Below are 12500 nucleotides of genomic sequence, written 5' to 3'. Positions count from 1 at the left end.
GGCAGGCACCTGTGTGCAGAGCGCCGCGATGCGGAGCCATCTGCCTTTGGCACGGCACACGCATTCCACCAACAGGCTGGAGGGTCACAGAGGGAGCCTGCCGCTCCTAGCACGCCAACCAACCATTCTCTTGCAGTTTAGGAGAGGGGAGGAATGCAGTCAGTGTTTAGAATGCCACTGCTGCCAACCTGGAAATGATGGAAAACAAAGACAGAGGGAGAGTGTAGTGTAGGTCCCTACCAATATAAGCAGACACTGCAGACATCACCACCACATCCTGGCTTACACTGTAAAGTCAGTTCTGAAACCTGATCACTGGGGAAAGATAACTTATAATGAATTAATGTGTTTAGGTTTAAATCGGGGGTTCTCAACCTTTTTTTGAACAAACGCCCCCGTGACCTCATCACAAACCTTCCAACACCCCCTTGACATCATCATAAGCCTGCTAAGGCCCCCTTAGTATTAAAACAATCAAATGGACTAACTAAGCCCTGTCCCCTGCCAACTGTATCCTTCTCAACGCCCCCCTAAGGCCCCCCCACGCTCCCTAGGGGGCTGTACCGCCTCTGTTGAGAAATATTAAATTACACTAATTTAAATGAACTAGGTACTGTGAATAAGACCTGTTATTGTGGGTGTAGATAAAAATACCTGTATATTTGAATAATGCACATGCAGTATTTAATACATTTAAAACAAACATTGTGCATTGTGTGTCTTCTCATTGCATGGCACAAGAAGACTAGACATTTTTAGTGTAATTAAAGCAATCATTTTATTTCTGGTTTGAGGAAGAAAGAGTGGGCTTTGTGCTCTGGTGTCAGTTCCAAAGAGGAAATCACCTCTGTCTCAGTTTCCTGTGATAAAACAGTAAACCGCAAACAACCTTCATCTTTCATCTAGTCTTTCTCCTTTGAACCTTTGAACAGACTCTGCTATGTTTTTTTTGTACGTTTCCTCATATTTCAATGAATGCCTACTGTATGTCTTTGTGAGCTGGGACAGGGTCTAATGCTAATGTCTGATGCAGCAACTCATTGGCATGACCTCTGGCTCAGGGCCCCATGTCAACATTCACAAATGACATCAAAGTAGACATAGGGGTGGGTGATATGGCGATATTAAATTGTGAATCGTGATATCGAGTACAAGATTGTCTCGAATCTGCCAAAGTGGAGAAATCGTATACATCGTCTTGCAGTGAGGATGTTTACCATCAGTATCAGATTGATGTTTACTTACCTAGTGTTGCTGCCTTCACTTTTATTCTTTACATTATTGTATTCCAATTATGCACTTTATGAGCGTGTCATCAGTGTGTTTATATTTTATTAATTGTTAATTACAAATTGCAAGTATATAAAATACCTAATTTTAGCTTTTTGTTGTTTTTATTTTTTCGATGGAAGATCGTGATAAAAAAATCGAAATCGTGATATGACATTTTTGCCATATCGCCCACCCCTAAGTAGACTGTAAGAGCAGCCGCTGACACACTCAATCAAAATTAATATTTATGGGCGGTTTTGATTCGTGTGCGGAACTTCATCTAGTTGTGGAAATCCCATATCCTGTAAATATATGATGTAGGCGGATCAAAGGTCAGATTTGGTCTGTTGCACAATATGTCTGGATCATGCATATTTTTGGGAGAAGTAATAAACCGTACCTTTGACTCAAGCATTTCTTTATTATTATTTTCTTTTCTGGGTTTGATTAAAAGGGCCTCATCATCACTCATTCATTCATGGATTTATTCCCCCTAAAAATGTTGGCTGCTCAGAGAGCTTTTAATGGCTGCTCAAAATGACTCCTCTAATGTAGGCCAGGAGTGCACACACACACACACACACACACACACACACACACACACACACACACACACACACACACACACACACACACACACACACACACACACACACACACACACACACACACACTCACACACACACACACACACACACACACACACACACACACACGCGCGCGCGCGCGTGCACAGTGTGCAAAGCCAGACTTTTTTTGTTGCCATTACATTTAATTACAACCTTAACAGAGATGTCTCATATACAGTATGTGTTATGATATTAAAGTGGACAACATGTTTTTATTGGGTCTTATGATCAATGATTAATGATGATTAATTCTTATGATGGCAATATTGTAAAAAACACACAAACCTGGCTATAAGTACTCACATATACAGTAAAGTTATTTGAAATAATCATCTCTAGCGTTTGGTTCTCAGTTGGTTTAAGATAGATAGATAGATAGATAGATAGATAGATAGATAGATAGATAGATAGATAGATAGATAGATAGATAGATAGATAGATAGATAGATAGATAGATAGATAGATAGATAGATAGATAGATTGTTTATTGGTCCTTTCGGAAAAGGGGTTATTTGTACCACTACTTCAGTTTATTTTTATGGGACTATATGTGATGAGTGCATGCTGCCCTCCATCAAATAACATTCAGTTTAAGCACACCACAGACATAGAACAGTTTAGCTGCTATGTTACTCTAACACTGCCTCAGACTTGAAGGCAAAGCATGGCACAGCACAGGACATGTCAGTAGTATACTTGCTAGTATGGTATACTTGATATGGGGTATACTATACTTTTTCACACCGTACATTTCAAAATGACACATGTATAATATAACATATACTATATTTTTTCACATTTAAGCTAGAAGTTGTCACAAATATGTCATATCTTGGTAGATCTATCTGTATGTACATTATCTACTATTTAATGTATACTGTATGTTGGCAACGGTTTTCTGGTGAAAAAAGATAAATAAGGCAGGTGAAGTGTTTCCAAGGTGATTTGTGTTCCCTCATGTTATACATGTGCAAATGGGTGAAACCTGACACCAAAGCAACAACTCTGATGCCCCTGAAGCCATCTTGAAATCATTAGCTTGAGAAGTTAAACAAATCCTGTGCTTTTTATAGAGAATTAGCACACAAGGTTTGGTCAAAATCTACTGACCTGTGCAAACTGTGTTATTGTGCAAACAAAATGATGTGACGTACAGATGCAGATGCAGATGCAGACTCACTGACGCACATACGGCCAGACAACTGGAGTACTGTATGCCTCTTTCACCTTAAAGGTGCATTGTGTAGGATGGTGGCCAGAGGAGGTATTGCAACTATGCTAATCATTGAAACTGTGCTGCCCATTGCCAAAGGATATGTTTGGTCATGAATATTTACTAAGTAATAAGCTAATATTTACTAGTATGACCTAAGTACTGAACGTTTTGCAGCTAAAAATGGCTGCTAAAATTCAAAATGCGGACAATGGAGAAGATCCCCCTTCTCATGCAGGCCTATGAAAAGTGCAATTTTTCCTGTCATAATGAATACTTAGATTTTGATGGTGGTGGTACATATTCATGAAAAATATAACAAGGATGTGAAAAAAACGGAAATAAACTACTAAAAATATTTCACAGTGCACCTTTTAGTATATGGATATAATACTGTATAACATACATGAATACAGTACTTTGTTAGCTTCGCAGATGCATCAAAACAGACAGAATTCAGTCTGGTAATCCTTTGATACATGGTAAATTCCGAGAGATAAAATGATTGATGTGAAAAGCTTAACATAGCTTAATGTCTCTTCACACCTCTGCCAACATCAAGCTCAATATCCAAATAATATGGATGTAATTTTGTGAGGAACTTTCACAGTGGGTGCCTATGTAGAGGACCAAAGTAGCAAACGAAATCAATGAGCCCCAAACTTCCCATAGACGTATTCTAGCCATGTTTACCCTCACTTGTCAAAATTGAAACATTAATATTATGTATTGTAGGGTGAAGAATGTAGAGCGTATCACTGGGCTTGAAAAAATAGTAGGTCTACTTTGGTTTTTTTCAATACATATACCATGAACTTTTTTTTTTTTTGCTGTTCCTGCACATAGCAGCACCATGCTCTCAGTCAGCAAAGGCGATCGCCATAGTGGCATCATTTCCACACTCACAGCTGACCTCAAGGGATGGCCATTCACTGCTGACCATAGCCCTGAACATCTGGTAATGAGAGTGCTGCTCCTAAGCTGGCCACTCCGTTCTGCAAATCCTGGGAATGGCTAGCATCTCTAAACTCTCGTGATGACCCTGGGCAAAGCTGCTTAGCCCCAGTGCATTAGCCAGAAACAGCCAGGGGCCGGGCTGGTAGTGGCAGTCTAGCCATTATGGCTGTTGATGGCATTCTAGGGTTTTCAGAAGCCACGCCGTCCACCACCTCAGGAAGATGGGCTTCCTCTGTCTTTCCGTTTCAGGACGAGTCATTTTCGCTAAAATCCCAAGCCAGGCTATTACTCTGCTGTCAAACATAGTGCTCAGCCCAACATGAATGCCGCAGAGCGGAGGTTCTCTTGCCGTAATTGACCCATGGTGAGGACCTCTTCCTTTACTGTAAAGGGACTCCTCCGAGAAGAGCGCATGCAGGGCTCCTGTGTGAGACCCGGACCTGAGGCTCATATAATCCTTTCCTGTAGACCTCACGAGGGGCAGCTGCTATTTGGATAGTGTAAGCTGAGCTGGAAAGGAGCTCGCTGTGTGGTAGTCGTGGAGACAGACTCCCTAGAGGTTTTGGATTCTGCTGGCAGATCTCACAGATGGATGGAGGTACCAAATGAGAGATGCAGCTCAAAGGGAAGGAAGGGAAAGAAAGAATGTGTGGTAGAATACTTAAATGTCCTCACATTCGTTAAGTACCAATAAACTGTGATTTCAGGGGAAAAAAACTACTACAAGATGATAAGCAATGACTTTGACATGACAATTGCGTAATTGTAACAATTATGTATTTCATCATTATATATCTTTCTACTTACGACCCATGTTTCACAATAAGTGTGTAAATGAGACATTTGGTGGGTCATTTTTTGGGGCCATTTTTGTATGTTGTGATGTTAATATTACACCGATAATTGGAAGATTAGATCCTACAGAGAGACAGGAACATCTCAGACAGTAAAGCTGCCCATGTGCAGGATGTTGAATTGCATCTACAAAATGATTTCAATATGGATGACATACGTTTTTAATATGGAGTACATGAAAACTGTGCTGGCAGAATGTTACAAATCAGGATAGCAGTGAAGCAAAGGTGGTGGAGCCAACACAGAACATCAGTTCAGCCGCCCCACTCCAGCCTGGCTGAGAGCTATGACATCACAGAATATGTCATTGGCCCTTTTGGTAGCATTTGCCAAATGTAAACACCTTGACAATTAGCAAAGCGAATCCCTCTCTCCGCCACACCATTTTGTCATCAGTAAAGTTTTAAGGCAGAACACTTACATTTTGAAATACCCTAGTTCTCCATGCGAAGGTTCCTCAATACATTTGTCTCAGAAAGAGGGTTGCTTGTGTCAAAGGCAAACCGTGTAATGTTCTCTGGAATGATCCAACTGTTACTTTGTGAGTGAAGTGAATTATGTCCACCCACTCTCTGATTTATATGAATAAATAATATTCTATTATATGTGTGTCTACGCATACAAAGGACTGGAAGTACTACTACTATGTGTACGTAGGTCTGGCGCAGCCTCAGTACCTTTTTGCAGAACAATTATGCACCTTCTAAGCCACGAAAACATTGTACACCAAGTTGTTCCTTATACACCATATTTGTAGTGCCAAATGTTCATTACTCTGTCTAGAGCTACCTGGTTGTGAAATGTTTGTGCATAACTAAAGTTAGACCGAGTCTTGGCCACTTTACAAATGGCCTTTGGACATTTGGTAGGATCCAGTGCTTACATTTTGTCTCAGCTAGTGGGTTTGCTGCATTTTCTCTCGCCCTTAGTGAAGTATGTATCACGACTGTCTGTTCCATGAGACGTGTAATCTCTTATCCCTATCTCTGGTTTTAGGTATACTGGCTCTGGCTGCAGGGGATTACGGAAATGAGGACATGAAGCTAAATAGGTTTTGAAAAGACAAAGAGGTAAGGATATCCCCTTGCTTTGCAGTACTGAGTGCTTCTGTTTTCGTGACTCTCCAGTTTCCAGCCAAAACCAGTCTTCTGTGCGGTTCAGCAGTTCTTTGTGCGCAAGCAATTTGGTCATGAATGTGTTTCATTAAAAAATGTGACACAGCCAAAACATTAAGGAAGACCAGAGCAGCAGTCCAAGTGATGAATCGTCTTGCCCTAAACTGCTCTGCTCATGCATGCTCAGTCAGCAAAAGACTATCCTTACTGCAGGCTCTTTGGCTAAACTGTGTTAGTAGATCACATAGAACGGCAACATCTGGATGGGGTCATTTCAGGGAGAAAAATCTGCCACTGTTTGGAGGGAAGCTTAAATACCGGAAAGAGGAAGAGGTGGAATTCATAGGCTTAGAAAACCCCACAGTATATGTGTTGATTGGAGAGGATTTATGCTTATCTGTTAAAAGAAACGGAACGGAAGTACACAGACAGCGATAGGGAGAAGCTTTATAAGAAAACACATCAATGCACATCCCTTGTTAGTGATTCCTCGCAACCCTTTCTAATCTTTTCCCTCATGGTTAACTATTGCCTTTCGTATTCAGGGACAAAATAGAGGTTGTTACAGTGTGTTGTTATATGAAAAGAAGGAGAGAGTGAGAGAAACTAGGAAAAAAAACCTTAATATCAGAGCCCAGCTCATTTGGCTTCACACCTGCATGCGCGCGGCCCAGGCATGGTGAAGAAGAGAGGGAAGAAAATCGATCAGACTCGTGGATTATCGACTTTTCACCAGGGAGCTTTTGCAGACCTCGGCTGAATTGATGCACTTCTGCCAATGGTGAAAAATGCCCTTAGTCTGAGAGCATGTTCATGCGGCCTGGCCTGGGTTTTAATGTGAGACTGTGGACGGGAAGGGCACAGAGCCCAGGAAGTTGCTTAATTATTAATGGAGCCCATGACAATCCATTTCCAGTCCTGTCTTAGGAGCCGGGCCGTGTCTTGCATTAGTGCTGTCAATAGCAGACATATGTCAAATGCATGTGATCACCACTGGGGCACTTTACTGAGGCCGGTGTGTATTTGTGTGAAGGATTGCAGGCTGAATGGGTTTCACTGAACAACTGAGAAGACTAGCCCAGAGCAAAGGGGAATTTGTTATGCCACTTAATGTTCTTAAAGGTACTCGAAAAGCAATCTTTTTGAAAGCAATATCCACACATTTTCGAAATGCATGCATGCTTACATTTGATGTGCCTACTACATGCCGTGTGTGGTGTACTGTAGGCTAGGCGGTGTTTATTCATCCTGTATCAGCTGGGATTGTAGAGTAGGGGACCATATTGGCAGTCTCCCTGCATAACATAAACAGATGGTTATGCCATGAAAATCCAATCCACTCTTTTCCTTCTAATCCACATATGGGGGCCTCTTAACCCTCTGCCTGTCATTGCACATTACATGTCGTGAGATGCAGTTCTCTGCTAGCTGTTAAAGACACGAGAAACTCTATATAATCAGGCGTTTTTGCTAACTGAATTGCTTGTAAGAAATACACTGTGTGAATAAATATGCCTGCTGTCGTATTATCATGTATTCCCTGTCACATGCCTGCCTTTTTATAGTACAGAAAATATATTTATTTAGTGTAAATCTATCTGAACTAAGAACTGATGTTTGCATGTAGCTATAGTATAATGCTGTCTGTCCGTCTGTCTGTCTGTGTGTCTGTCTGTCTGTCTGTCTGTCTGTGTGTCTGTCTGTCTGTCTGTCTGCCTGTCTGCCTGTCTGTTTATGTAATGATGCCCACCTGTCTTGCAGCGTGCCTGGCCGTTGTAAGTGAAGCATCCACATCCGCCCCCTCCCCACTGAGGGGTCATGGCTCCCCGGACGGGAAGAGGCCTTTTGGCTCCGGCCAAGCTGAGCTGCAGTCCAGCCCCCTCTGTGCTGCTCCTCCTCCTCGGCGTACTCCTGCTGCCTCTGCACAACCTCTCTGATGCCTTAGGTCAGTGGTTTTCAAAGTGGGGGGCCGGGGACCTCTGTGGGGGGTTGCTAGGGGGGCCGTGGCAGGTTGAAAGGAAAAGTATTGCCAAACAAAATCTCATTAGTCAACACTGCTATATTTATTATGTTTCCTGTTGTAGTTGCATGGATATAGGTGTGCACTTACCGACTTAAGAAAGGTGGTGCACTGAAAAGAATAGTGTAGCACGACCCATGTCAGGGGGGACCTTGGTGGGAATCTACTGGTATATGGGGGGCCTTGTCATGGTAAAGTTTGGGAACCCCTGCCTTAGCTAGAGCCTTGTGTGTTTGCTCATTACCGCAACTCCTTCCTGTGTGTCTGACACAGCCGCATTCCACCGCTGACAAAGCCCGTCATGTGTCTTGTCGTTCTGTTGAAGATAGCGTGTGTAACAGGTCGACAGCGTAGGCTGTGGAGAGGAGAAAATGCTGCATGTTAAATGTAGATTGCTTATCTGGGGCTCTGTAAATCATGCAGGGCCTATATGCCATCCATCACAGTGTGGCACATGAATCTATCTCTGCTTGCAGAGTCCATAGAATGAGCCATAAACTGCAGCGCTTCTCTACAGTCAGTGGACTAACCACAGCAAATTAGGGCTATTGGGAGACTATAGGAATATTTCCCTCATTCTTAAAGGGTAACTTCAGCCAATTTCGACATGCAGTTGTAATGCTCACACTACCCTGGACTTGTCTGTACCTGAGAGTATTTCTTTAGCCCTTTCCGAGATCCTGGTCATTGTAATGGAGGCAGAGTTTGTTTACATAAAAAAACATCTTGATTTATTCCCAATAACATCCAAAAGGTTATGCAACATCAGCAGGCAATTAGCAAACAGCGATACCTTTTGGGATAATATTTGGAGTAGGCCTATGTTAAGAAGATTTTTAATGTAAACAAAGTCTGCCCCCATTAGAATAGGCAACCCCAGATCTTGGAAAGGGCTGAGTTGAAAAATGCAGCATCACCGGGTACTGACAAGTGAAGGGTAGCGTGAGCAATACAACAGCATATTGAAATTGGCAGAAGTGCTCCTTTAATATCTGTCAATGGCTACATATCTACAGTAGCTGTACCTTGTCATTGTTTGTCAGATGGTCAGTCAGATATATCCAACATGTAACTATGCCACAAAGCCCCAATTGTACTGTGACAAGGGCTTGATCATGGTTGTCATGTGCTGCCAGAAATCCAATAGCACTACACCAATATGATAACAGTGATGGTTGTCTAAAATACTGTATGTCCCACTTATGTTAGTGCAGTTCTATTTACTTTCAAAACCAATTCTAACCATAAAGCTTAGAAATGTAGCTAGGCAAGCCAGATGTTGATGTGAAATGAATAGTCTGGCGCAGCTACATTGATGAGGCTGAAGGTTGTGGATGGAATGAACGTTTGGCATTCAAACGGCTTAACTGCACATAATAGGCCACCAGAGTCATGTCGACACCTTGCTAAGCCCTCCCCAATGGCTCGCTGCAAAGATTCAAACAGATTTATTTTTATTTTTTTTTGATACACAGATAGAGAGCTATGGGATTGGAGGACAGATTTGTTTGTCCTTTTTTATTACCTCCAAGGGTGCATTGCCAGACCAACCAGCCAGGAAAAATTAACCTCTGCAGCTAAGGTTTGTCTACAAACTAGTTTAACAGGCTATTGGACATTAGAGAACAAGTTTACTATCTTTTATTTTATATGTTATACTTTAGAGTCCCCCTCACTGTTTATTTCATGTTTGCTGCTGTCTCTGTTATTTGGCTCATTTGGATTTAGTCTCAACCAGATTTAGAATGGTCGTGTTATGGGCATTAAAACCCCACTAAGTGTTCAGGGGTATTCACTGGTATTCCATAACAATTTCTTCTTTCATTCACAAAATGGCAAATAAAAAAATGACATAAGCCATATTTTGCCTTAAAACTTGTTAGGGAATACTAGTGAACACCCCTAAACACTTAGTGAGATGCATACTTTTGAAAACAAATGTTTAGGGTGTTTTTTAAGAACACATTTGGACATGCCCATAGACGGCCATAGCAAAGCCAATCGAGACAAAATCCAAATGATGCCAAATAATGGAGACAGCAGCAAACGTCAAAAAAAAAAAAAAATGGTGAGGGGGGGCTCTAAAACATTGCAGACAACCAAGACAAGGGATTTGCTGTTCAAAACAGTGCACTTGTCATTTAAATAAAAATGAAGGAAGAGGTAGAAAGACATTGTGATACTTCAACACCCTAGTAGCTCTATTTATCTGGGAAATGACCACTTAACATGACCTAGGTCACTACATCAGTGGTTCTCAAACTTTTTGTGTGAAGTACCACCTGAGAAAATATTGAGCTCTCCGAGTACCACCTTGACAACCAACATTATAATATCGCAGTAAAGGCCTTCGTCCAGCATGATGAAAATGTGGACTACTGTAACACAAACATCCCTGTTGGGTTGCCTCGATTAATTTTGAAAATGCAACTGTATCGGTATAGGCTACCCGTCAGCGCTGGCTCAGTTTCATTTGTCATAATTTTTAGCCAACTGATTGCCAGGCGCCAGCAATAAAACGGTGGTTATGATCATGCTGTTCTAGCTGATAACGCCTTCAAATCAATGAACATAAAATAATTCTTCCATGTACCACCAGAGATGTCTCAAGTACCACCAGTGGTACACGTACCACAGTTTGAGCACCACTGACCTACATCACAGGAGGTACCAATGACAGTGAGACCACTTAAACTTCCCTGCCGCTTTATTGAATGTACAGCCTGTGTTAAATGAACATAGGCCTACCCTTACCGTCCATCTCTTTGTGAGATTTGGTTCTGTTGAGCGGAAAAGTGGTTTGCTAGTTTATAGCAAAAGATTATAATAATGTAGAAGCCATGATAATTGAATGTGATTACTTTTTTTGGGGTTGGCACTTTAAGACTCCTTCATCTTGTCTTTGAATATCTTACTTACAGTAAGCATAAAGGGTCTTGTATTATACTGTATAATACAAGACCCTTTCTGCTTACTGTAAGTATATACTATGAGCTATGATTCTCAAGTAGGAAGACTAACTAATGTCCTTCGCAGACTTAAACTGTGGAAACAAGAGTTGGTGTTACTGTTATGTGTATATGACCATGCGTAAAAGACTGCCTTTGGCAAATATCCCCTGCATTTAACAGCTGATGTCTTAGCTATAGGATTAAACGCACACCTCAGCTGGCAGGTGTGTCGGAGATGGCCCATGGGTCACTCAGCAGACAACTTGAAGAAACACCCGCACACTGACCATTTCGCTGTTTTTCTTTAATGAACAACGTTCCGGTACTTGACTAGTACCGAAACATTGTTCATGAAAGAAAAACAGCTAAATGGTCAGTGTGCAGGAGTTTCTTGAAGTTGTTAGCTATAGGATTATCAGCATGAGAATCACTTTAATTGAGATTGTTTGAACGGATGACAATCTGGACATTTCTCATCGGTGGTTTTTGAGAGGCAGATGATTACACCAACATGGACATTGGTCTGGGTCATTTTGTTGCTACTGGTTACTGGCTAGACTAAACCAGCCTATTTTTGAGAGGTTTGGTTTAGGGATTGGTTTCAAGCTCAACATTTTTCCGGTGCTCAAATAGAAATTACCATGTGTAATGTAAAAATTGCAGCATACAAAAACTGTTAACCAAACTGTGATGATTACAGCTGGGCCTAATAAAGTAAGAGAAAATGAATCTGGAAGTGATCACAAATTCATTTACCAATATACGGTATTTACGTAAAATCATTTTTAGGGGATTGTCCACCCATGAAAGCCATTAGTAGAGAAATATCCGCCTTTACAATTGTAGAAATTTGTAGAAATGTCTAGACATACAATGGTCTGAACACCTGTTCAAACTCAGGGCTGTTGACACAACATTGTGAAGCACAGGCTTCACTTTTTTTTCCAAGAAAATTTTAGTTTTGCAATTACGTAAAAAAACACATTTAAAAATGAATGTGCTGCTATATGCTATTTTATATTATTACCATGATTTCCCCCCATTGGGTGCCAGTCTGCCCACTGCTACTTGGTATCCCACATGCGTACAATGTATTATAGTACTGCCCTTGTGTGCTAGAATGGTCACACACACATAAGAGGTAAAGGTCTGGTATTTTGCTAAATTAGCTAAGAGTACACTAAAACTTTCAGCATACAGTATAAATAATTATCAATAATTATAAATAATTATTATTATGTTGTTGGTTGCAGGATACAAGGTGAGGTATGATGAATTGCTAAAATGCTAAAATACAAAAATACGAATACTAAATTGCTGGAATCGTTGACATTGAGATGTTGATAGTTGTCATGGGTCTTCTTTACTACTCCATGCTCTGCTTTGAGCAAGTTATTTGGCATAGCATAAGACAGGTTGATTATTGCACCAGCATAATTCAGCTAACATGGGAACAGAATACCACTCTCTGAGGACCTGTAGCCTGCT

At 41.2% G+C, this 12500-nt stretch overlaps 1 protein-coding gene across 2 annotated transcripts in view; it reads left to right on the top strand.

Annotated features, from left to right (window-relative positions):
• LOC134465667 (receptor-type tyrosine-protein phosphatase S-like) overlaps positions 1 to 12500 on the top strand; it is an 81564-nt gene that overhangs the window by 7893 nt on the left and 61171 nt on the right. Inside the window, exons 2-3 of one of the 2 annotated variants that reach the window (XM_063219460.1) lie at positions 5923 to 5996; positions 7803 to 7986. In XM_063219460.1, the coding sequence (XP_063075530.1) occupies positions 7860 to 7986 (127 nt within the window). In that variant the 5' untranslated portion in view covers positions 5923 to 5996; positions 7803 to 7859. Of the gene's footprint in view, positions 1 to 5868; positions 5997 to 7802; positions 7987 to 12500 lie in introns of those variants that run through there. The other variant, XM_063219459.1, reaches the window with a different exon arrangement.

The sequence above is a fragment of the Engraulis encrasicolus genome, chromosome 16 (assembly GCF_034702125.1).
Source record: "Engraulis encrasicolus isolate BLACKSEA-1 chromosome 16, IST_EnEncr_1.0, whole genome shotgun sequence".
Taxonomy (NCBI): domain Eukaryota; kingdom Metazoa; phylum Chordata; class Actinopteri; order Clupeiformes; family Engraulidae; genus Engraulis; species Engraulis encrasicolus.
This window is presented reverse-complemented; position numbering and strand designations above follow the sequence as displayed.